Raw genomic sequence first — 27,498 nt, 5'->3', positions numbered from 1 at the left:
GATTCTAACCTCCAGGTGGCTCTCGCTATGTCCAAATTATATCCCCTTCTGCCATCTGATTTAGAGCAGTTTGCTCTGCCTAAGGTGGATGCCCTTATTACGGTAGTTACTATCCATGCTGAAGGCGGCACTGCATTAAAGGATATGCACGACTATAAGCTTGAAGCATCCTTGAAGTTTGCCTTTCAACTAGCTGCATTAAATTCTCAGGCAGCAATCATCTTCTTTTGTAGCCAGGGCTTCTTTATCATGGATTCAACAATTGTCCACGTTGGACTCACCTTCAGACTTTCTCCCTACCCTAGAGGTAGGGTTGTCCTATATGTCAGATACTCTTTATGATATTCTCCAAGTGTCAGTAAGGGTATGGCCATGGCTGTTTCGATGCGATGCTGGCTATGGGTGAGGCACTGGGCCACTAATGTGGCATCCAAACCTCATCTGGCGAAGTTGCCCTTTTGGGGGAAACTACTCTTTGGTGTGGATTTGGAGAAGCCTGTTAATGACCTGGGAGATTCCAAGGTCCAGAGGCTACCTGAGGACAAGTTTATGCCTCAACTCCAGGTGGCTAAGTCTCGCTTTGAGAAGCGCAGAAGTATAGACCAGGGAGGGCTAGTGCTTCTGATCAAAAACCTCACTTTCCTCAGACTCTGTCTTCCTTTCAAGGAGGCAAGAAGCCCTTTCTGCTTTCTCAAGAACCTCTCCCTTCTTTGCAGCCCTCGTAGTGATGGGGAAGGCTAGTGCTTGTGCTCAAAAACCTCACTTTCCTCAGACTCAGTCTTCTTTTCAAGGAGGCAAGAAGCACTTTTCCGTTTCCCGAAGAACCTCTCCCTCTTTGCAGCCCTCACAACTATGGGGCTGAGGTTCACTCCTTGTACGTAGACATAGGTGGGCGTCTTCCCGCTTTCACAAGAAGTGACCATCATTACTGCAGACCAATGGGTCCTTGATATTCTCCATGGCTAGAAGCTAAAACTTTCAAAACCATGCTGTCACCTTGCAGTAGCTCTGCAAAGAGTTGGGCAGTGCTATCTATCTTAGCCTCTTTAAGGCGACTGGGGGCCATTCAGCCCGTTCATCCGGCAGAGAGGGGTATAGGTCGATATTCTATCTATTTTGTCGTCCCAAAGACGACTTTTTGCTTGGTTCTGGAACTCAGGCATTGGTAAAGAGACAATGAACTCTACAACAGTGACTCCAAAGGGTCTGCATCAGCTCCAACTGATTACAATACAGGGCTAAATTTAAAACTCTATGTCTGATCTTCAAAGGACCTTAAAGAAAATGGCCCCAAGTACCTGAAGAATAGGATGATCCTCTACACACCTCCAAGGACACTAAGGTCCTCTCAATGACTTAGTAACCACACCCTCTCCAAGACATTACATGATATGACACCCGCAAGCGAGCCTTCTCTGGAGTAGCTCCCACACTTTGGAAAGCACTGTCTGAAAAGCTCCGCTTAACACAAAACTATCTCTACTTGAGGAAGCAGGTGAAAGCTTAGCTCTCCAACCAGGCATTTAATGGAAGACGTAACTAATATGCTAGTCTCACACACACAAGGAGTGACATGGGATGCACATACTGCAGCAGGACATGTTTATCCACTCCTACCCTAGCTGAGATAATTATTTAACCATCTCTCTGACCTCATGTGCATCCTTCTTTAAATTAGTCACCTTATTTTCTAATCAGGGCAACGAGGGCTGCATTACCCACATGTGAGAATATTAGCCTGCTTATCCTTGGAGAAAGATAATTTCAATCACAGCTTAGCATGGCTAAGTAGATAAACATTTAGGTGTCAATATTCAGTTGGCATATATCGGGAACTTTCAGGATATTCACAATGAATATGCATATGAGAGATATGCATGCTAAGCAGGCAGTGCACACAAATCTCTCTCATGCATATTCATTGTGAATATCCTGAAAATCTGGCCTGTCTGTGGACCTCAAGGACTGGAACTGAGTAGCCTAGAAAAATCTTCTAGAAGCTAACAAGACCTGAGAAACTTGTCAGGTGAGGCCAGAGAAGCTAATGTTAACCTCTCAACATCCAAGCTGTGAGGGCCAGTGACTTGATGTTGGGATTCAACAACTTTCATTTACTTATTTACAAAAACTTCTATACCACAATACCTACCATTCTAACATACAAATTTATGCATAAAAATACATCAAATACAGGACATCATCTCATAGTTAGGTTTTTCTTATATTTCAATAGCCAAATGCTCTTCTGTGATCAGTGTTGGAAAGCATTCCAGTCTCATGTTACTTCTGAAGTGAAGTTCCAACAGAAGAGGGAAGCAAACCTGTCTTGGACAATACAGAGCTATGAAAATCATGGTTCTCCAGGTTTCTTCACTATATGTTAAAGAGGGAATTGAGTCAAACAAAATAAATATTCTATGTGAAACAGATAGCAGGGTGGAATCCTTGTGGATAGAAATTCCATGTGTGAAGGGAAACAGTATACTGGTAGGGTTATATTACTGTCCACCAGGACAGAATGGACAAACAAACAAATGTTTACAGAAATTAGGAAAGCTGGCAAAATGGGCAACAGTATAATAATGGGTAATTTCAAGTTCCACTGAAAAGTAATGGAGTCTGTAGAACTCAAAATTCACAGTACACAATTAGTTCTACAAACACTTAACTCGGTATTCGAAGGCAAGTCTTGAGTGGCTCAATGAAAAAATGGTGGTGGTCTTGTCTATGTTTCATGAATATAGATTGATAAGTAAAGTTTTTTTTTTAGACATATGATAAGGAGTCCTCTTAATTCATGAAGGTGTATCTTTCAAACTGAGGTGTCTCCGATAGTACTGAAGTCTTTTTTTCTCCACCATTTGTTTCATTGAACCACTCAAGACTTGCCTTCGAATACCAAGTTAAGTGTTTGTAGAACTAACTGTATACTGTGATTTCATGTTCCCCAATGTTGACTGGGTAAATACTACATCAGGGAGCTCTAGGGAGGTAAAATTCTTAGATGTAATAAACAACTGCTTCTTGAAGCAACTGGCCCAAGAACTGACAAGGGGAGCTATTTTAGATCTAGTCCTTAGTGGAATGTAGGGGATGGTACAAGAGGTAATGGTGCTGGATCCGCTGGCAAACCGTGATCATAAAATGATCGCATTTGAGATGATAGCTGGAGTGAAGTCACTAAAGAAATCTACATTCAGTTTTTGAAAGGGTGACTGACAAAATGAGGAAAATGATTAAAAAGCTGAAGGGTCAGACGCAAAGGTTAGGACTTTAAAATTAGGCATGGACATTGTTCAAAAATACCATTGTGGAAGCCCAGACCAGATGTATTCCACGTATTAACAAAGGTGGAAAGAAGGGTCATGTGATGTTGTGAGTGGCTCCAAACGTGTTTTGGAGATATGCTCAGGTCCCCATCTCTAATCAGACTTTGTCTATGCTTCACCGCATCACCAACATTACTTTTTGGTACATTACTTTTCTACTCTATGGACAAATACTTTACAAGATCCTCTATGGCATTTGCCTCCAAACTGCTGCGGTGAAAGGACTGCCAGAGTCGCAAATCTGAGGACAATATGGTGGCAACCCCTTCTTTACCAGAGCCACAACTTAGCTCCAACTCGCTTGTTGAGGAGCTCACAGAGTCTGTTGTGCGTACCTCAGACTCAACATTCTCTCAGCTCTCCGAGCAGCTATTGGGTCTAATGGCTCTTACATTACAGTTTACACATCTGACCAGAGAGCTGGAGATGTGAGTACCTGAGGTGGAGGACTCCCAGCAAGAAAAGGCCACGGAGCTGACTTGATTGGACTGGCTCATGCAGGAACAGCAACAAAACATTGATGAGAATCGCTCCACGCAGGATAACCTTATATTTCTAGGCTTGCCAGAATCTATCCCAGGTCATAATCTTCGACAAATCCTGGAAACTTGGCTCCTGACGAACTTCCTCGAGGCAGGGGAGGGTCTGCAGACCTCACAGTGCGTCGCTGCGCTTTTACATCTTCATATGCGGCACTGGTGGAAAAACGATTTATATTGCAATATCCTGCTACTCTTAAAATGTACTATAATGGTCAATGGGTCTCATTCTTCTCCTGAAGAGGTTTTGGACTGGCTCAACTGTCTTGTCTCTATCTGAGTCTCTAGCCATGCGAAACATCTGTTTGCCAGGTTTGGCGGCCCAGTATCATTACAGGGCACTGGTTTCTCTCTGAAGCAACTTCTACTAGAGGACAGGGAGCAATGATTTTCTATCATCATAACTAATCAATCTCCTGTTGTTTTACGGGATGTGCAGATTATGTTTGGCTATTTTTACTGTTTCTTGTTGGGGGACGGGGTACTCATTAGCACTATAGTGATCCACTGTAACACCTATCTTTGATGGGTGTGGTTCAGTCATATGTGCATTGGGGGGGCAGGGGGAGGGACAGGGGGAGGGATGGGTGGGGCTTGGTAAATATACTGGTATTATTTCATGTGCTGAACTGTACAACACACTGGATCCTGTACATCTGCTTAATCGCAACTAATATTGCAAATTGTCCATTACTCCTGGGGGGACATATCTTTAACCATTCTAACTCCCTCGTTGTTTTTTCCTGGGTTGAGGCTGGGCGACCTGGGAGTGTGAGGTTTTGGTCTGCTCGCTCGTCTCCATTTTTTTGTAGGGACCTATGGCTAATTTCCCCCACCTCGATAATATCTTGGAATGTTTCAGGTATCACTTCTCCTATAAAACGATTCTAGATTCTCGCCCTCCTTAAACACCATAAAGCTGCAATAGCGTTTGCAAGAAACTAAACTTTTAGATGATAAGCATCTCAAGCTGCATCAGCAGTGGTGGGAGACTGATATTTCTCCTTATTGTTGAAACATTGGGGGGAGGGGGAGGTGGCGATCCTTATACAGAGGGGCTTGCCCTGTATCTGTCACTTAGTGGCGCATGACAATAAAGATCATTACGTACTTATCCATCTCAACTATTTGGGTAACAAATATTTTGTGTGTTTAGTATACAGTCCCAATGCATACAACACTGCTTATTTCAACACTATAGCTTGCTTAGGATTACAGTATGATAACGCCCTCTGGATAATTCTCAGGGATTTTAACCAGGTACTTGATCCTACCCTATATTGTTCCTCACCTTGTGCATGTAACGCACTTGGGCGAAGCAAGGGTCTGCCATATTTTTGCAAACTCCTTAATCTGGTGGATCCATAGCGTCTTTTAAATCCCACATTGAGTGATTAAACACATTTATTTTGAGCCTATCAGTCGTGGTCCTGCATTGACTACATACTACTTTCCACGTCACTATTTTCCCATGTAACCAGAGCTGAATTGGGGCCAATAGAGATATCTGACAACTCCATAATCTGGGGTTGACATCGATTTGAGCTCCGGCTCAGCTGCCCCCAGACATTGGAAATTCCCCTCATATCTAGACTCTGACTTTCATAATTATTTAATGCAAAAATGGGGATTTTATTCAGAGTCGAATAGTTCCCATCAGGGCACCCCCATCTTATACTGGGAAACTTCCAAAGAGGTTCTACATAGAGACATCATTAGTTATACATGTGCATGAGCGAGGAGGCTGGGTCAGGGCATCATCAACCTGGAGTGTCCCTAACGTGCAGTGAAGGCCCATATGAAATGTCCCTCACCTACTAATTATGAAACCATGTTGGCTACACTGACCGCGCTAGACTCACTCAGAGGAGTGCACACAAAAATTATTGTTTTATCATCATTTTTTAATATTATCGTCATGGGAATAAGCCGTGAAAATTACTTGCTCATATTGTGAAAGCATGGTCCCCATCCAATTCATTTCCTCTTTGCAAGCCCCAGATGGCACATGTAAACACCGGCCAGACCACATTGTACAACTATTCTTCAATTACTTTTCTCACATGTATATGGCGGATCCTGGGTTGGAGGGCCCTCCTCAGGTGGATTACCTTGAAGACGCAGGCCTATCCAAGTTGATGGAAGACAAGAAAGCCCAGTTGAGTGTGCAATTACGAGTGTGTAAAGTTCAGCAAGTAATAATGGCCCTTTCTTCGGAACAGCACTGGGACTGGATGGCTTCTCGACAAGATACTACAGTTGCAGCTCAGTGCCTTGCTCAGAGCTTAATATGACTCGATTATTTCCCAGGGTGCCTTCCCCCCCCCCGAATAAAGCCCTAATATCTCTAATCCCTATATCAGGCAGGACCACAAATCTTCCTGAGTCCTTTTGTCTGATTTCGTTGCTGAATGTGGATGTCAAAATTTTGTTGCGGATTCTGGCCGCGCGCTTAGCCTCATTCATGATTCACCTGGTGGGTGACCACCAGGTGGGGTTTGTGAAGGGCCATCAGTCCATGTTGAACACTTATGGAGCCCTCCTTGCGGTAGCAGAGAGTTGAGCCTCCCGAGATCAGCTATTGTTGGTCAGTTTAGATGCAGAGAAGGCATTTGACCATGCACTGGGCTTATTTGATGAGTTTTGCAGTACACTGGGATGGATGGATGGTTCCTCCAAACAATAATAGTGCTTTAAGCATGTCCAACGGCCTAATGGTAAATGGTCTGCACTCTCCATCGTTTCTCATTGTCAAAGGCACACAACAGGGATACCCACTATCACCATTGCTGTTCCTCATATAATTAGAACCCTTACTGCAAACGCTCAAGCATGATCCAGAGGTGTACGGCATTAGCCTTCTGCATTTTACTCTCAAGGTCCTCTCCTTTGTCGATGACATCTTACTCATATTAACCAATCCCCAGCATTCCATGACCCATCATCTGAACAATATTCAAGAGTTTCAGACTTAACTTACAAAAATTGGTTGCACTATCCATTCTACCAACTATTAGGGGCAACTGGGAGGGGGAGTTTCCCCTTCAGTGGGCGACTTCTCATATCAAATAGGTATCTATATTCCAGCATATGTAAAACAAGTATGTGTGCTCAACTTTATTCCACTCTGGAAAACCATGAGATCGTCTCTTCGGATGTGGCAGCCTCTCCCAATATCCTTATTGGGCCATGTGGCCTTTTATAATATGACTATTGTTCCCAAATGGACATATGTTTTGCAGGTCCTTCCTTTACTGCTGCTTCAGTATGAGGACAGGTCTCTACATCACTTGCTTAACTGATTTTTATGGAGAGGGCACCGCTTCCGCCTCTTTCATACCCAGACGTATTTATCACATATGCAGGGGGACCCTGGAGCTTTGAGTATTAAATTGTTCTCAATAGCTAACTGTATGCATCATTTGACAGACTGCATTCTGTGGTGGTGCATGTGAAAAAATGTGTGCCATAAACCAGTCTATTGTTGCCCATTCATTTTAGTGTTTGGCTCGAGGGTCTGGTGTTGGCTATGCAAATTTTATCAATTGAATCCTATTGTATCACCTTTGCTGCCCCTATTGGGTAACTGGCTTTTCCTGTGGGGAGCTCATCACTCTCTTTTCTCCGTTGGAAACAAGAGGGCATCATATATATTTTTAGTATCCTGTCCAAGAAGGGAACCCTTAAGTATTATGAGGACTTGCGAGCAGACCATGGATTTCCCCTCACTGACCAGTGTCTAGTATAGTGCTGTCTGGTGTCTAATTTTGCAGAGATCAGTCAGCTTTGCAATGTAACTTATTCCCTTATCTATGATCTAGCAAGGCAAACAGCTAGCCTTTGTCTTCTTGGTCTTTTCAGGGACAAGTTAGCAGGCAGGCTTAGCCCAAGTCATGAGCAATAAAATTTGGAAATGATAACTAGCACTGGACGTAATGCAGAGAAACTCTATCATTGAAGGACAGATATGAGTGGTAAATATTCAGGGAGATTTGAGGTTACAAAGGGCAAACAATGAATAATGGAAATAAATACCAAAAAAGCAGAGGTATGATAAGGTGGACCTTAGAGGTCAAGGTTCAAGAAAACCAGATAAGAAAGAGAAAAAATATAAAAGGCATTAAGAGATTAGACAAAGAGAAGCTTCAGTATGTGACTAAGCATGTCTTGTAGCAGCCAGACCTGATAGCTTCCAGGCAAACACATACAGAAGCCACCAGACACACATTTTATTTTGCTTTTGCTTAAATTTAGATTTATATAAATAAAAATTCAAATTTCTGTAACACTGGGATAAAAGAATTTTATTGTAATCATTTGTTTACTCTAATAAATTTTAGCATTATTATAAAAGAGAAAAAATATACTCTGGAGTGCGTTTACTTTGCCGGAAGGGATTTCTGGCCCTTCCGAAGTGTTTAGCTCCCCTCAGAGGCAAAAGGGTGCTTATACCAGTTTGCCTACATACAACCACAACATATGTTGCAACTCTTCCAAGATCTTGTCTGACCTCAGAAGTGTGGGAGACCTTGATTGACCTATTAGGTTTAGATGCCGAACTATCAATCTCGCTTAAATACCAACATGAACAATTGAGAGAAGGCTTTCCAGCTCTAAACTATGACTCATTGGCTCAGAAGTGGTCCATGAATTGTCTTTCTCTGTCTAGGGTGCTCAGGTGAAAGCTAGTTTGCTCAATACCCGTGCTTATATGTTGTGTACAACACTCTGGGAGCTCCAATTTAAGTTTCTTATGCGCCTTTATATATCTCCACATAGAGCCTTTCGTGCTACCCTATGTCTCGTAGATGGCTGACTCAAGTGTTGAAGTCCTGGAGCCTAGTGGTTAGTCCAGTGGACTTTGATCCTGGGGAACTGAGTTCGATTCCCACTGCAGCTCCTTATGACTCTGGGCAAATCGCTTAACCCTCCATTGTCCCTGGTACAAAATAAGTACCTGACTATATGTAAACCTCTTTGAATGTAGTTGCAAAAACCTCAGAAAGGCGGTATATCGTCATCTACTATGTTATTATGTTTCCCACCTGGGTCATATGTTTTGGGTTTGCCCTCCAGTTTATCACTTTTGGACCCATCGTTGTACCCATGTTTCTCAATTTTGGCACACTGTATGGAAGCCCACCCATTCCTTATTATTTGATCATTTTTGCTTGAGGGATGTCACCCCAGCAGGCATGAAAGCATTCTTAAAGCAATCATCCTTGATGAGAAAAAAGGCTATTCTTAATTATTGGCTCTAATCTGACCATCCTACAGTAATGCAATGGCATTCATCAATAATCACACTGAGCGCCCTGAAACGAAAGGACATTCAGGATCTTTCCTCTGTGAGGAGGGATCAATTTTTACAGCTTTGGTCCCCGTTCTGCGACACACACACTCCACTACTACTACTACTATTTAGCATTTCTATAGCGCTACAAGGCGTACGCAGCGCTGCACAAACATAGAAGAAAGATAGTCCCTGCTCAAAGAGATTACAATCTAATAGACAAAAAATAAAGTAAGCAAATCAAATCAATTAATGTGTACAGGAACAATTAATGTGTACACTAGCATGTTGCAGAGTGCTGAATGGTTAAAGTACCTCAATGTTTAGCATAAGCATTGACTGGGTGGGCAGGGAGGGAGGGAGGGTAATGTGTATTGCTTACTAGCTAATGTTCATCAGTTATATTGAAGACATTAATGATTGTAACCAAATGTTTGTGCAATCCTCTTACTTGGACATTTGTCTGATGTATGCATCGTGGTTTTCATTTTGAATAGAAAATTTTATTGGAAAGAACAGCAAACGACAGCCAGCGTCATTAAGAGGTGAAGTAAAAGAGGTTATTAGAGCCAAAAGAGCATCCTTCAAAGAACGGAAAAAGGATCTAAATGAAGAAAATAAGATCAAACGTAAGCAGTGTCAACCTAGAAGCAAAGGCAAAAAGAGAATATGAAGAAAAACTTGCCGTGGAGAGTAACACCTTTTTCAAGTACATCAGAAGCAAAGAGCCTGTGAGGGAATCCGTGGGACTTAGATCAGAAAGGAGCACTAAGGGAGGACAAGGCCACAGTAGAAAGACTGAATTAATTCTTTGCTTCGGTCTTTACGGAAGAAGATGTAAGAGATCTACTTGTACCGGAAATGGTTTTCAAGGGCGACGATGCAGAGGAAATGAAAGACATACTGAGTCAAACTGACAAGTTAAAGAGCGATAAATCACCTGGACCGGATGGCATACATCCCAAGGTACTGACAGAACTCAAACATGAAACTGCTGATCTGTTGCTAGTGATCTGCAACCTGTCGTTAAAAATCATCCATAGTACTTAATTACATTCTGATAGGATGCTATGTAGGACGTTAGCATAACATTACAGAAACATTTTCTTCCATAAGATACTGATATCCAAGCTTCCCTTCTGGGGAAAACTGATGAATGAGTCTTGGAGCTTCTGGCTCTTTAGACAGTGTATTCAACCACCACAAAATGTTGAGGAAGCTACTTCTTCTCAAATCTGGAAGGTTTCTGGATTCAGAGTCAATTTTCTTGTTTATAAGAGAAACTGTGGTGGATCTCCCACATTCTCATTTGAACCTCCTTCAGGATCCTATGAATGGGCCCTGCCCTCAGCTCCTCTTCCATGTCTAACTTAAATGGGATGGCATAAGCTGATCTAGTGGAGAATTATGTCTTGTGAAATGGTGAGATCTAAAGGCAAACCTAGGGACCAGAGAAGATTTCTACTACTTCTTCAGATTCCCAGGCGTGTTCTGAATCAACCTCATAAAAATACTCCAAAGGAGATGTCTGAGTCTCTGCCTACTGACCTCAGGCTAAGGCGTTGGCTGAGGGTATTGACATAATAAGGATTCCTGATGTATTAGAAATCAACATTGATGTGGCTGACAGACTAAGCCCTTCTGAGGTCTTGACATTAATGTGTCTCCTGCAGGCAGTGCATGGGTCACAAGGATCAGTTGACCACTTCTGGTCTAGACACCAAGTGATGATGCATTCTACCCCTCTCCTTGAGCTTCTTCATGAGCTGCTCCTCAAAGACTGGCACTGACAAAGGCATGGGCATCAAAGTAAGAGTAGCCACATCCTCTTGAGTTACTTGAAGTGTATCCGAAGCACACATCCTCTTACTTGAAGTGTATCCGAAGCAGTCTCAGATTGGTAGAGGCTACTGCACCCTCTCTGATGGCATGGAGAATGACCGGTCCTCACACTGAGGGAATTTTGAAGGCACCAGTGATCTTGGTGATGTGCTTCAATGAAGGGTTAAGTCAAGACACCCAGCCACTGTCTGATAAACATCATCATGCTCCCTCAGTGCTGAAGACAAGGATGAATCCTTCCTATTGTTCGAGTACAGGACAATGACCTATCATGATGACCTATACTGGTGTTTGATGTTGAAAGTGATTGAGACACTCTTGATGTTGCTGAATACCGAGCCCAGTGCAACTCCAGGACCTATGAAGACTGATGCTTCTGATGCCAATGAATTATTGGCTAGTCTTATCTGAGCCAAAACACTTCTTGTGCTACTTTTCATGACCACCAAGCCACCTCCAACGTAAGTGAACACAGAATATAATGGGAAGTAACTTGGTTAGGTCATGTGCATTATAGGCACCAACTATGGGTATCCACGAGGGATATGGTACTGATGCAGTGGGAAATCCTTTGAAGCTGCTGGAGATCGTATTAGGACATATCATCTGTGAAAAACAGCTGCCGCACAAATGACTTGACATTCAAAAAGAACCTAGACAGGTCTTCAATGCCCAAAGATGTCTACACGGAGCTGACTAAAGAAAATGAAAGAAAACTAATGAAAAACCTGACAGAGAAGCTACCAGAAAAAGTACTGCACAAAAGCAACAGGACTTACATGAAATCTCAAAATTTTAAAGAAAAACACTAAGGTGACCGTGACAAAAAAAAAATACTTCTGCTCAGCTCCAAAGAAAGCTAAGGACTGGCATGATCCCTCACCAGGAGAGCAGGTGTGCATGCGAGGCTGAATGCACTCAAACATTCTGTCTTCGGTGCTGGGAAAAGTTCCCACATGGGCTCTTCTGGATGATGTCACTTATCTGTGAGGACTCACTATCTTGCTTGTCCTCGAATACTACAATGAATATGCACAAGATAAATATGCTTCTATTGGAGATCTATCGTACATAAATCTATCTCAAGTATACTTATTTCAGTAATCCTGAAAATCAAACTGGCTGGATGAGCTCCCAGGGCAATGCTGAGAAGTGCTGTATTAAACATGCATTTTAGTTTACAATGATGTTTTGGTCATGTACGTTAACAAAGGAAAACTAACAGGGAAGAACTGTGGCAAAACAGGGGATTTTCCTGCTTGTAATTTGTATAGCTATTTTTATGATTTGTTTGGCCAGCAGGTGGTGTCTGTCCTCTTAATTTAATCTGTTGCAGAGGTGACTGTTCTTTCCAGTTTAAGCCCTAAGGGGAAAGTAACATGCACTGCAATTGGCCAAATACCCCCTCCCCCCCCCCCCCCCCCCCCCCGCCGTGTTAATGCTCTGGGCTCTGTAGTTCAAAAATCCAGCCAGAATATGCTGGAAATCTTTAGTCTCAGCAAGGGAGTGTGGAGGGTAAAGATTTCTACACCGAGACCCTATTCAAAACCTGTGAATAGTTATATTCCTGAACTCCCCGGGTGATACTCAGGTAGTAACAGAATGTTTAGTTAGTTTTACTGTTGATACCAGTTACTTTACCTGTTATTGCTTGCTAATTTCATCTATGTTTTTTCACCATTCACTGTTCAATTTTTTTGAAAATAAACCAATTTATTTATTAGCTCTGTTGTCCTGGACTGACCAAGAATCCTGGTGGGTTTGTTTTGGATCTGAAGGGTGCTTTCTAGGAACTGTGGGACCCTGGGATTGTGGCCCCAGTGTCCTTAGAAATCACTGGGGAATTAATGTGGGTGAACTACTCGCCCAGAGAAAAGTGGATACGTTTAAGTGCAGTTGGGGGAGGGTTGGTCAGTGTACGGCATATGCACAGGTGCAGACAAGCCTGAGCAGTGCTGGGGACTGACCCTTTAGGAAGCTGCAGGGCCCAGGTGGGTGATAGGCATTTTGTGACAACGATCAATGTTCAAAAATTGATATTCAGAGAAAAATATCTCCAAAGTTTTAAAGATTCTATTATGTATATTAAAAGGGTATTTTCAAAGGCTGCTTGATATAACATCAACCACTGTAAGTTAATATCAGAGCTGTAATAATATTTGTAACATATGTATTCACTAGGTGCTAACATTTTCTAAAAAAAAAAAAAAATGGACCTTGATCCTTTTTTCCCCTGAGTCTTCAATTGATATAGCAATATTTGGCTAAACATTTGTAGTCTGACAGATGAGATATTTCCTTAGAAAATCTAAGTACATAATAAATAAAAGCACCTGAGAACAGCCTCATCAAGCTCCTGTGGCCTGTTGGTTGCTCCCATCACTAGCACTCTGTCATCCCCACTAGACTGTACCTGTTTTAAAAAGAAAAAAAAAGAAAAGAAAAAGGAACAACTGAAGTACAGCAAATGTAGTCATGAATAACCTCACAAAAAGGTTCTGAAAAATACTATGATCCACTAATTTGGGTGAGGGGATAAAGTTCTGCTCAAATTAAACATTACTTATGCAACAAAAGATACCTCTCATATAACCTATTAAGGCAATTAGAAAAAGAGTTCTAGATTTCCCATATTTATGGACAAAAATTGCAGTTTCAGTTTCTTCTGTGTTTCTGCCTTCAACTTGTTGGAAAAAAAAGCACAGAAAAAATGTAGCTGTGCAATTGGAAAAAAATAGCAGCAGCAGTAGCAGCAGTGCTCATGTTAAAAAACCATACATTAATTCAATTTAATTCAAATCAATTCTTGTATACCGCTAATATCCCCTTTCCAGGGTTCATTAGAAGTGGGTGTGAAGTAATTTGATACATCATTAAATGATTATAAGTAAATGTTCTAAAATCCCACTGGTTGGATGAGACCAATTACAGATTGAAAAAGACTTGTGTGTGTAGACAGTGGCAGCAAGGAGAAATTAGGCATTACCTGCTAATTTTCTTTCCTTGAGTCCCTCTGGACCAGTCCAGAAATGTAGGTAAAGCAAAGTTGCTTACCTGTAACAGGCAGCTCCTAGTGTAGGTACTCTCCCAAAGCCCAGGGAAGCCTTTGAAGAGGCTTTTCTGAGAGTGTGTGTGTGGGGGGGGGGGAAATTCATGCTGACTCTGGTCCCACCCCCACCCCTCATCAGTGTATATCTTCATATCACTGCTACAGTGAAAGGGAGGAGGGTGGGAAGACATGTCTGCATTCCCCAGCTGCTTATTGAGAACTCTTGGTTTAGGTAAGCAACCACTGTTTCCATCAACAGTCAAGGGGAATGCAGCCACATAAATAGGTGATTGTATAGCTTACGGTCACAATCATGTAGGTGTGAAAAATGTAACCTGGAAGAGAAGGTAGAGAGGTTGGACAGAAGCAGCAGATTACTTAAGGAAAAAGAATGCTAAGAATTATTTTTCCAAATGCACTCTCCAGTGAAGACCTGGAGTCTAGTGTCTAGTGAAGGTATGGACCCAGGAAGAAGTTGCAGCTTTACAGATATCCTGGATGGGAACATGTCTGAGGCTGGTAATGGAGACAGATTTGGCTCTTGTCCTGGAGAGGGAAGGTTGGCCTGGTTGTAGCAGAAATCAATACAATTCACAACCTAATTATTTTTATGTTTATTAAATTTAATATACCACCTTATAACATATGGCACCATAGTGGTGTACAATTAATAAATCCAAAGAATGAAAAAGAACTATATCAATCAAATAGGAAAGCGAGAAAGATAGAAAATAGAGGAATATGAAAGCAGTGGACACAGTGAACAGCCATACCCACCCTACCGATCCAAAATCACCAAATGCTTTGGTAAAAAGATTATTTTCTTGTGGAACTGCATACTGAAACATGTTAACAATAAAATAGGGTACGTTGTGTCACTGAAACCTTCAACTTGGGAGGTTCTGCAAAGGTCTTTGATCACATGGAAGTGGTATAAGAAGTCACATCAATAGTCTAGAGAATCCAGGGTAGCCTCCGCTAGTTCAAAATGTGGTTTAGGGAAGAAGACTGGAACAATAACTGGTATGAAAATCTGATGCCACTTTTTGAAGAAACAGGATGTGTGCAGAGAACCACTCAATTAGGATAAAACTGGGGAAACACAGGAAAGTGCATGAGGGCTTGAAGCTCATTGTGTGCTGAGGTGATGGTAAGAGGAAGATAGTTTTCTAGGTGAGATATTTAAGAGAGGCATTAGTGGTTGAAATGGCTCTGCAGAAGTCCTGCAAGGACCATGTTAAGATCCCACTGAGGATGTGGTATGCAGATGAGTGGTCTTGTATTGAAGCTGCCTCTTCAGAAATATTAAACTAGAGGATGCAAGGATAGAAGTTTTCCATATAGTTGATGATGAAACACTGTGAAGGCTGACAGATGTGTTTGGACTGACGTTATCCAGAGGTCCAAGTTTGATAGTGACAAAAATATAATAAAACCACCAGGAAGGTGCAAGCACTAGGTAGGTACCTTAGGTTTGCATCAGAATGCAAATTGTTTCCACTTAGAATAATAAGATCTTTTATATGGATGGCTTCCTGGAGGCCTTGACAACATAATGGATGTCCAAAGGCATTGCCCAATCAGCTATCACTTGCCATTCAAAAACCAGGCTGTCAACAATACGGAATTGAGGCTGGGGATGGAAAAGGTGACCCTCTTGCTGATCAACAAGGTTGGATACTGTGGAACTGAGCTTGGTGAAGAACAAGTTATCACAAGGCACCAGGGAAACCAAATCTTTCTTGACTGAAGAGGGTTGCTAAGAATCTATGTTGTCCAAGCATTGTTCTGGAAATATAGGTTCTTTTAAGTCTCTAATCCAAGCTTCTTCCAAGTTAGCAGTAGGTGTATATTTCCAAAGCTGAAATAGTTTGTACCAGTTAGTAGCAGATTTGGGTCCTGCAGAAATGGTATGACACAGAGACCAAGAACTAGGTTGCACTACAGTAAATGAGGAAATGTTTAACTTAGTTGATATGCAGTGTTTTAATAGAAGCTAGTGAAAGTTTTGGTGACCAGGCAACTGAAAGTGAGCAGAGAGCTTGTCAAAGGATATCCATGTAGAATTGTCTATTAGCTGGTCAACAGTCTTTATGCTCAAACTTTGCCAGGATGACCAGTTGTTTCACCATTGATTTGAAACATTGAATTATTCCAAATGTAGATATGCCTAGTTGATAACCAAGGCATTTATACAAACAATTTCTGAAAACGTGGACTAAAATATTCTATTGGAAGAATTATTACTCATGAAAGATATTAATAAGTACTGTAAAGCGGTATCAGGCCAACATTCTGATTCAAATTTCCACCAGAAAGGTGTAATAGTGTTGTCAGTGGCTGTGATCCAAAGTGAATATTGTCGTATATAAAAGCACAATGGTAACCTTGAAAGCTGTGGAAACTAACTCTACCACATGGTCTAGGTGCCTTTAGTCTCATAAGAGCAATACATGGCATTTTCTTGGACCATAAAAACCTATACAATATTTCTTCTATAAGTATTGGGAGGTAGCGTTATAAGTACAATCATCATAGTAACATAGTAGATAACGGCAGAAAAAGACCTGCATGGTCCATCTAGTCTGCCCAAGATAAACTCATATCCTGAATTTGTACCTGTCTTTTTCAGGGCACAGACCGTATAAGTCTGCCCAGCAGTATTTCCCGCCTCCCAACCACCAGTCCCGTCTCCCATCACCGGCTCTGGTACAGACCGTATAAGTCTGCCCTCCCCTATCCTAGCCTCCCAACCACCAACCCCTCTTCCCCCCACCTGCTCCGCCACCCAATTTCAGCTAAGCTTCTGAGGATCCATTCCTGCTGCACAGGATTCCTTTATGCATATCATCTTTATCATGTCTAACCTTCCCCAACATAACCTCAGGGGGGACCATTTTCTAGTTAATTTCGTTGTAATTTTGATAAACAGATCAGCATTAAATTTGATAGTGTTTTCCATGGTTGTACCAAATAGAATTCCTAAGTATTTTACTTAGGAATTCTATATGGTACAACCAAACAAACATGGTTTAATGGGACAGAGTCAGCATGGGTTCAGCCAAGAAAGTCTTGCCTCACCAATTTGCTTCATTTCTTTGAAGGTGTGAATACACATGTGGATAAAGGTGAGCCAGTTGATGTAGTGTATCTAGATTTTCAGAAAGCTTTTGAAAAAAATTCCTTATGAGAGACTCCTGAGAAAATTGAAAAGTCATGAGATAGGAAGCATGTTCTTCTGTGGATTAGGAATTGGTTATTAGACAGAAAACAGAAGGTAGGATTAAATGGCCATTTTTCTCAATGAAGGAGGGTGAATAATAGTGTGACGTAGGGATCTGTATTGGACCGATGCTATTTAACATATTTATAAATGATCTGAAAATTGGAACGACAAGTGAGGTGATTAAATTTGCATATGATACAAAACTATTTTTTAAAATATATTTTTATTGAGTCAAGGATGCTTACCACACAAACTTATAAATGTGGGGATGACCCCTCTAGCCATTACTTTGCATGTTACAACAGATAACTATGTAAAGAAAATCAACAAATCTTTGAATCACCATACACCAGACATACTTGAGCATTTAGACTCCCAAATGTGGCATCCCACCCTCGACCCAGAGAAAGTTTTTGTTATTTTATTAAGAAACCTCTCCCCTTCCCCCTATCCATCCATACAGGAATACAAATAAACTTAGTGGGAAATGCCCCCATCGGTGTCCAGTGCCACATATATAGAGACATACTTACCCCAAATGCCACGATACTGACGCTGCCCCAGAAAGCCTAAGAATTTGAGTGAAGTTGACAACCAAGCCACTATCTCCTGCATAAAATTATGCCATACAGAGAGAGATGGGGGGTCAGTCCCAACCCAAGACTGCAAAATGCACTTCTTAATAAGGTATGTGGCTACTGAGATAAATTTGCATTGCGTGTCCCCAAAACCTTGTTGCCTTAGGGCATTTGAGCTCCCCAGCAAAACCACTGAGTATGACCAATCCAGCGAACACTTTGAAGTAGATTCTATCACTCCCAGCGCCTGAGACCAGAAGGCAGACAGAGAGGGGCACTCCATAAAGGAATGCAAAAAAGATCCAGAGGACACCCTGCACTTCACACATACAGACTCAAGAAAAATGTCAGGAAGTATTTTTTCACGGAGAGAGTAGTGGATGCTTGGAATGCCCTCCTGCGGGAGGTGGTGGAGATGAAAACGGTAAGGAATTCAAACATGCGTGGGATAAACATAAAGGAATCCTGTTCAGAAGGAATGGATCCTCAGGAGCTTAGCCGAAATTGGGTGGCAGAGCTGGTAGTGGGAGGCGGGGATAGTGCTGGGCAGACTTATACGGTCTGTGCCAGAGCCGGTGGTGGGAGGCAGGGCTGGTGGTTGGGGGGCAGGGATAGTGCTGGGCAGACTTATACGGTCTGTGCCCTGAAAAAGACAGGTACAAATCAAGGTAAGGCATACACAAAAAGTGGCACATATGAGTTTATCTTGTTGGGCAGACTGGATGGACCGTGCAGGTCTTTTTCTGCCGTCATCTACTATGTTCCATCATCCCCTCACAAACCCATAACCTTGCCCTTTTGCCTGCTAATGTGCACTCTGTGTAGCACTCCATATTGAATGTCCTGTAGTTCTGCATTAGGGGTCACCCTGTGCAGGTCCTCAAATGCTGCCCCCAACTGAGCTACTGAAATGTCTTCCACTAAGTCCTGGCTTCATTACTCAGCCAATTTCTGCAAAAAAGGTGCCTTTCTAGTATCGCAAATTAATTGGTTCCACTGGGACACTTTGTTGAGGCTCGGAGGTAGATTCAAAAACATCTGATCCATCTGTGAAAAAACTACGTGGCCCCCCCCGCGGCCTCGCTCAGAAGTGAGAACGTAATCTCTCACCTGGAGATAGGCAAAAAAGGAGGAAAAAGGGATGGTCCACACGCGTTTAACTTGAGCAAAGAAAAAGGGATGGTCCACACGCGTTTAACTTGAGCAAAGGATAGGAAATCTGCTCCTCCCAACTGCCTTAGGTGTCTCAGATATCTACAGCCCCCCTTTATCTAGGCTCTCAACATCCAAGTTGCTAGAGCCAGAGACTGGAAATTAGGATGTAGAAGTGACCCGTTCTGAGTGATGAGGGTTGGAAAACACTCCAATCTCCACAGTTCTTCGGAAGATAATTCCAGAAGAAGAGGGAACCAAATCTGCCGCGGCCAGTATGGTGCGATCAAGATCACGATTCCATGGTCTTGCTTTAGTTTCAACAAAAGTTTTCCCACTAGAGGTATTGGAGGATATGCATACAGAAAACGTGTCCCTCAACTGAGAAGGGAGGAATCTGACACTAGTCTGTCGTGGGCCTGAAGCCTGAAACAGAACTGAGAGACCTTGTGGTTGATCTGGGTGGCAAAAAGATCTACCGAGGGGGTACTCCACGCTCGGAAGATGTTGCAGGCTATGCCCATATTGACAGACCACTCGTGCAGTTGCATTATCAGCCAGTTTTTGCCTGCCAGATAAGTGGCTAGAAGGAACATGCCACGTTGGCGAGCCCAGCGCCACATCCAGACGGCCTCCTGATAGAAGGCATGATCCAGTGCCCCCGCCCCCCCCCCCCCCGATTGTTGGTATAATACACTGCAACCTGATTGTCTATTTGAATGAGTACAATTTGGTGAGATAGTCTATCTCTGAAGGCCTTTAGAGCATTCCAGATCGCCCGAAGTTCCAGGAGATTGATATGAAGATTTGTTTCTTGGGGGGGGGGGGGGGGGGGGGGGGGGGGGGGGGTAACCAAGCTCCTTGAGCGTTAAGCTCATCTACATGAGCTCCCCATCCCAGGAGAGATGCATCTGTCATCAGCACTTTTATGCTGAGGAATTTGAAATGGAAGTCCCAGAGTCGAACTAGATTGAATGGTCCACCACTGGAGAGAGCTTACAAGTTCTGGGGACACTTGGATGACATCTTCTAGACTCCCCGTGGCTTGATACCACTGAGAAGCTAGAGTCCATTGAGCTGATCTCATGTGAAAACATGTCATGTGTGTAACATACACTGTGGAAGCCATGTGGCCCAATCTCAACATCGAAACACGGACCGTGTAGGGTCCTAATAAATCATTTTGGTTTCTCAACATCTGTGACTTCAGTTTGGTCTTTCTGGATATCTTCCGCTTGTTTTGTTGCTTTCTTGTGTTTTTTTGCGGAAGATTTGGACTCTCTTTGTTGTTCTTGATACTCGCCTGCAGCACGTTTCGGACCAAGCGGATGAGATGCAACACAAAATTGACGATTTGGAAAATCGTGGAAGGAGACACAATCTCCGGTTTCGTGGGGTGCCAGAAAATAGCGACATGGAAGATGTTTTTGAAGTGGTTCGCTCGCTGTGCGCTAAAATTCTGGGAGAACCCCTGGAAGGAGCGAAGGTGGAGATGGACAGTGCGCATAGAGCTCTGGAGAAAAGTGGCGGTAACAGACCAAGGGATATTGTAGTGCGATTCACTTCGTATGCCTTTAAAGAGCAGCTGTGGAAGAAAGCGTGCCAATTGCCTCCCCTGGACTACAATGATGCTAAATTCACGGTTTTTCAAGACTTGTCATTGTTATGACTGCTGACCTAAAATTTTTGTCTTATAATGTGAAAGGCCTGAACTCTCCACAAAAACGCCAGAAGTTGTTTAAAGAATTGTTACATCTTAAACCACGTGGTATTTCTCCAGGAAACGCATTTGAGAAGAGACCATGAAAAGTTATTACATCACCCTCAATACCCCCATATTTTCTGTGCTTCTGCGTGGGATGGGTCTAAGAAAAGGGGGGTGGCCATCTTACTTCATTCCTCATTACAGGTTCCAGGTGGAGAGAGTGAAATGAGACAGAGAGGGCAGATTTCTATTGTTAAATGTGTTATTGTCTGACCTGTCACTTTGGCGTCTTTTTATGCACCAAACGAGGCACAACACAGATTTTTCACTACATTAGTGAGCCATCTTCTTTCTTGTGCAGTGGGGAAATTAATTGGGGGGGGGGGGGGGGGAACTTTAATGCCACGCAACACTCGGCCATGGATAGGTCAGGAGTGCCATCTGGGGGGGATGTCCAGATTTCTCAGGCTATGAATAGGTTTGAAAGAGATTTGGGTATCCTAGATGTTTGGCGTGCTTCACATCCGGGGGTCCGAGACTACTCGTTCTATTCTCACTCTCACGATACATATTCTCGGCTTGACTATAGTTTTGTTGATGTTTCTTTGACGCATGCTGGGTGGACATCTGAAATTGGAACAGCCACCTTGTCAGATCATGCGCCGGTATGGGCTACTATTCCCTCTCTGGGGGGGGGGGGGGGGGGGGGGGGGGAGAGAAGGAGAGAAGGTGGTCCTTGAATACTACTCTGCTAAAGGATCAGGAGATTATAGCTGGGTATAGACAGATTTTGAAAGATTATTTGGAGATCAATGTTGATTCTGGACCTTCCATGGGGGTGGTTTGGGATGCACTTAAAGCGGTCACCAGGGGTTATTTTTTGCAAAAGGCTAGCTTTAGGACTAGGCAGCAAAGGGCTGAGGTGGCGAAGTGTTTAACGCAGTTGTCTCTTCTGTCTGAAAGACATAAATCCTCTCATTCTGTAAAAGTCCAGAGGGAAATTCAAGCATTGCGCTTAAGACTAGATAAGATTTATTCTGAACAGCTGAAGTTTCTTAATGAACGGCAGAGTCATTCTCAGTTTGTCCTTAGTAATAAACCAAGTTGGGCATTGGCGGTTAAATTAAGAAAATCTAAGGTTAATAGAACTATCTTGAAAATGAGGGATAAGCAGATAAGGGAGCAATTTCAGTCATTTTACCAATCACTTTATTCTTCTGCCCCTGCGTCTGGTTTGGTAGAGGCCTGGGAATTTTTGTCGGCCTGTTCTTTTCCTACACTTACAGCTGGTCAGCACGAGGCATTAGATAGGAGGATTTTTGTGGAGGAAGTTGCTAAAGTGATCAAGGACCTTCCAACGGGAAAGTCGCCTGGCTTGGATGGGCTACCCAGTGAATTCTATAAAGCCTTTAGGGGGGAAATGGCTCTCATGTTGACTGAAATTATTAATGAGATTCTAGGGGGGGGGGGGGGGGGGGGGGGGGGGGGGGGGTAAGGGGGAATTCTCTGATTCTATGATGGAGGCCTGGATAGCAGTTATACCCAAACCTGGTAAGGATGCGACGGAATGCGCATCTTATAGACCTATTTCCATATTGAATTCTGATATAAAAATTTTAGCAAAGGTTTTGGCCAATCGACTGGCAAAAGTTATGCCAGACTTGATGCATCCAGATCAGACGGGCTTTATTCCTCATAGACTGGCAATGGATGATGTACGTAGAATGGTAAACTTGCTACACATTGCAAAGAAATGTAATCTTCCTGTTTGTTTACTGGGGCTGGATGCTGAAAAGGCCTTTGATAGAGTTCATTGGCCTTTTATGTTCCAGGTATTAGCTCATTTTGGAATTGGTTCTGGTTTTAATAGATGGATACAGGCATTATACACATCTCCTAAGGCTTGTGTTCGGGTTAATGGAGGTAATTCATCGATGTTTTCTCTGTCACGTGGGACAAGACAAGGCTGTCCACTATCGCCATTACTTTTTGCATTGGTTATGGAACCACTTGCTATGTACATTAGGTCAGACTCCAATATATTGGGTATTCAGGTGGGAAATAGGGATTATAAGTTGGCACTATTTGCTGATGATGCGCTTCTCTCCTTAACTAAACCTTTGATTTCTTTGCCAAATTTGATGAAAGGCATATCGCTATATTCAGAAGTATCAGGTTTTAAATTGAATGTCAGTAAGTCAGAGGCTCTTATTATTGGATTATCTGGACGGGTTTTGGAATCGCTTCAGCAGTCTTTTTCCTTAAAATGGGTAATGGGGGGTGTAGCTTATTTGGGGGTTACTATTACCCCTTGCCCCACTGACTTATTCTTGGCTAATTATTCGCCTCTTTTAAAGACCATCTATAGAGATCTAGAGCGGTGGGATATCGCGGATTTATCTTGGTTAGGTTGAATTGCGGCTTTAAAGATGAATGTGCTAGCGCGTCTGCTGTATTTGTTCCAAGTTCTTCCAATTCGGGTCTCTAGGGGTTTTTTGGTGAGAGTGCAAGACACACTGATTCATTTTGTTTGGGCCAACAAGCGTCCTCGATTGCCTAGGTCATTACTTTATAAGGCTAGGAAGAAGGGGGGGGGGGGGGGGTCTGGGGGTTCCTAATGTTATGTGGTATTATAAGGCGGCTCAGGCTCGGGCGACATTTGAGTGCTATCAAGATTATTCTCACAAGTTGTGGGTTAAACTGGAGCAGGCTGAGGTGGGATCTTGTCCGCTGCGAGCTCTGATGTGGATTCCCCGTAAATATAGGAGGTTGCATGCTGATTTGTGTCCCACGATACTTTTAACGTTCTATTATATATGTGTGAGATAATTGTGGAATGGTTTCTTATTTATGATAAATTAATTACACCTTTTTAGTTATTTATTGTATGTGTGAGATATATTTGTTATATTTATTTAATGCAAACGTACATCAGTATTATATATTTATAATCATTTATTATATGTGTGGGATATTTGTGTTACATTTATTTCATGTTACATTTACTTTAGGTATTTGATGTGCAATATACAACTACATATATATGTAATGCGAGTATAACAATTACTATTTTTTGTCATATCTGCATTGTGTTTTAAAACGTCATTTTATCTGTTTTGTAGCCCCTGAAGCAGCCCTGCTGGGCGAAACACGGCCGGTGTCGGGCTGTAATGTATATAATTACATTTTTTCATAACGATCTGCTTTGTTGATTTTCTGTATAGCAGGGTCAAAGCAAGAAATCAAACACAACACAATGCTTAAGACCAACTCTGGCAAGGAAGCCAAGCAAAAACTGGGTGTGGGTGCATTATATATCTATATCTATACATAGATATAAAATATCACCAAGAGGAACAAGATGCCCTGTAACAGCAGCAAACCAGTCAAGTGGTACATGCTGACACCTGCTCCTAAGAAGTCATGTGTTTTCCCTCTGCTCCTAAGGAGTCATGTTTGACACCTACTCCTTAAGGAGTCATATAAACAGCCACCTGCAGGCTGGCAGCAGAACCTCGTACAGGCCAAAAATGTCTATTTTAGTTTTGTCCGACCACAAAATATTTTGCCATTTGGCTACAATATCTCCTGAATGTTCCTTTGCAGTCTTCAAACAGGTTTTAAAGTGGACTTTCTTGAATAAAGATGTTCCTTCTTGCTAGCTTACGCCACAGACCAGATTTGCAGAGCACTCATGGTGATATATCATTATGTGCATACTTTGACCAGAATTGGCATGGAAACCAGCAGCTCTTTCAGAAATTGCTGCTGGCCTCTGATTACCTCCTTCATCAGTCTCCCCATTGATTGGTCATGTAGTTTGAAGGAGGTAGTCTGAATCAGGTAGGGCTTTGGTGGTGCCACATATCATCCCCTTCTTATTAATACACCTGACTGTGCTCTGTGGGATAATTAAGAATGTTGCAATTATAGACCAGAAATTTGAACAAAATGATTATTACAGATGATCAATATTGAGATTGTTGTTTTCCCAGAGTTCCGGGTATGACTCCTAAAGATTGCCTCAGAAATATTTCCTGAAAATTTTGTTATTTTCCTTTGTAATGGTTCCTCTTAGTAATATAAATTATTACTTAGTAACATTAATTCAAAAGGAGTGAAGCCTGTGAAACTGGGAATTGGATTAGAGATGCAAGTGTTCACATTGTTAAATAATTTCTGGTTTTAAAAGAGAAAAAATGAAATTAGGTGTATTATTTCTACTAATATTGGACAATAAGTATGTTTCCAATGAAATAAATTGAATATACACCATTTTGGGTTTGAAGAAGCCAACCAGACGATCAATGTGGAATAATGATTCAGATAAATAATAACTGAGGATAATCAGATTAATACCACGTTTTTTCTGTTTACTGTTGTTTAATTGATCTCCTTGTCTTTTTTCACTCTCCCTATTTTGTGGTCTAAGGAAGAGTATAGAATTACCCGATTGAAATAATTTTGTGTATTACTTTCTCTGTATTTCTGGCAAGTTATTTTATTGCTTGTAAATTTAAATTCTTATAAATAAAAAAATAAAAAGAATGTTGCAAGTTTTTTTTTAAATTTTTTATTTCTGAGTTTCATTATTTACATTTATATTACATAAATGCATTGAAATATAGATATCATTGAATTTAGTGAAATAATATAAGCCCTTTAAACAAGGTGAGGAAATTAAACTTCTAAATTTGTCCACATTGGTAAGACAAGATACAAGGAAATGATATTTAAGGAATTAAAGCACAAAACAATCAGAGATTGGGGGGAGGGGGGGGGCGGATAACACCTACTAACGATTATCAGCATTGTTAACCTGTTGGAACATTCAGAGCAAGACCACCAGGCATTTCTTTAACTAATATAAATTCCTGCATTTTCTTCGGATCAAAGAATACATAGTTAATCGAATTTAAGGATACTAAACATCTACACGCAAATTTTAATAGAAAGGTTCCACCCAGGGCGCGAATACTTGGTTTCAATCCCATGAATTCACGTCTTCTCTTTTGTGTATCCTTATTAAGGTCAGGAAATGTTTGTATCTTGGTTCCTAGAAATTGTGCAGTCATATGTCTGAAGTATAATCAAAATATATTATTTCTGTCTGTTTCAAATGCAAAGGAAATAAGAAGAGTTGTTCTTTCAGCAGTGGCGTTCCTAGGGGGGCGGACACCCGGGGCGGCGCCCCCCCCCCCGCCAAAGCACCCCCCCGGCGAAAGAAACCCCCCACCCCCCGGGTGCACGCCGCTGTGGGGGGTGCCGCAGCGCGCGCCTGCTCAGCGTTGGCTGAGTTCGCGCGTTCGCTGCAGCCTGCAGCTCCCTCTCTGCCCCGGAACAGGTTACTTCCTGTTCCGGGTCAGAGGGAGCTGCAGGCTGCAGCGAACGCGCGAACTCAGCCAACGCTGAGCAGGCGCGTGCCGTGGCACCCCCCCAGCGGTGTGCACCCGGGGCGGACCGCCCCCACCGCCCCCCCCTTGGTACGCCACTGTCTTTCAGTTATTACTTCTAAAGAACTTTCCAAACATTCTGTGAGATTTAATTCAGACTGAGGTTCCGTTGGTAAGGTTTTAATTCCGGATATATATTGAGCTTTTACAATGGGTGGAAAGCCTTCCTTTGGAACTCCCAGTACTTCATTATAATATTTTTTTAACATGTCAATTGCAGGGATCAAAGGTGTTTTAGGAAAATTAAGAAATCTTAAATTATTTCTCCTCATTTGATTAGCTAGATATTCCAGTTTCCTAACCAGAATATCTTTCATAATTGTTCCTGTAGAACTTTGTAATTTTTTTTTATTTCACCACTCTGCAATTCAGATTTTTCTTCTTGCGCTTGAACTCTCCCAGACAAAAATTGCTGAGACTGATTTAACTCAGCGATTTCTTCTTTAAAGTCTTTACCTGGAGTAATGATGTATTCAAGCCCTGAATAGCGTCCCACAGGACTTCTAGAGTTACCACCGCTGGTCTGTTTTTCTTTGAGACCCATGAAAGCAGCTCCCACAGTAGGGGAAAGCGTAGAATTATCGGACCTCGCTTTCCCGAATGTTGTTACCACTTCTGGGGTTGAGGAGCCAGCAGGGCCTCCTCTAACTGAGTGATTATTCCCACCTTCAGGGGAATCGCTGGACTGTTCTGCTGCCGACGCCATTCTGCTTCCTGGTCGCGGAGGAGCTGTGTGAGGAGGCGGGCTTAACGAAGCCGCCTCAATGCTGTGATCCTCGTGTAAAATAGGGGATACAATCAAAGCAGGTGCTTGCGCTCCCAGTGTTTGGACTCCGATGCCCTTGAGAGTTGTCTGCCGAAGAGCGGGACTTCCACCGAGGTTAGAGGAGGTTTTCGCCCCGGTTTTCCCTTTCCTTTTCCCCATCGAAATAGGTAAAAAAGGAGTACTTCTCCCCTACGTTGTTCAAGAGGGTTCAGGAGCTCCAAAACACGTCTCCTCCCTGTTGCCCGCAATTTTTTTTTTTTTTTAATATCTGTGCCCTGATTAGTACGTTTCAGAATTCTTTCCTGGAGTTCTTTTGTCAGTTCCTTAGTGCTCATAGTGTAATTTCCCCTCAGTTGGGGATAACTCACTTGATGTGTGCTTTTGCCTGCTACTTTTTACACCAGAGCTTCAAATAATTAAGACTGCTACAAAAGGTATCGAGACAATAGGATAAAACACTTATTTAACCAAGCAGCTAAGCTATTCCAGGTCTTTTTTTCCAACAGCTTCTGGAATGCATTTTTCACTTTGACATGAACATAAACAGAATGCTATTTTAATGTATT

General features: G+C 42.4%; 1 protein-coding gene across 2 annotated transcripts in view; it reads right to left on the bottom strand.

The window, feature by feature from the left end:
• The window catches only part of SPAST (spastin), a 240,905-nt gene that overhangs the window by 57,219 nt on the left and 156,188 nt on the right, over positions 1 to 27,498 (bottom strand). For both annotated transcript variants that reach the window (XM_030196406.1, XM_030196405.1), the window contains one exon: positions 13,337 to 13,416. In XM_030196406.1, coding sequence (XP_030052266.1) covers positions 13,337 to 13,416 — 80 coding nt within the window. The remainder of the gene's footprint in view (positions 1 to 13,336; positions 13,417 to 27,498) is intronic.

The sequence above is a fragment of the Microcaecilia unicolor genome, chromosome 3 (genome assembly GCF_901765095.1).
Source record: "Microcaecilia unicolor chromosome 3, aMicUni1.1, whole genome shotgun sequence".
Taxonomy (NCBI): domain Eukaryota; kingdom Metazoa; phylum Chordata; class Amphibia; order Gymnophiona; family Siphonopidae; genus Microcaecilia; species Microcaecilia unicolor.
The sequence above is the reverse complement of the archived record's forward strand: the minus strand, read 5'-3'. Positions and strand labels throughout refer to the sequence as shown.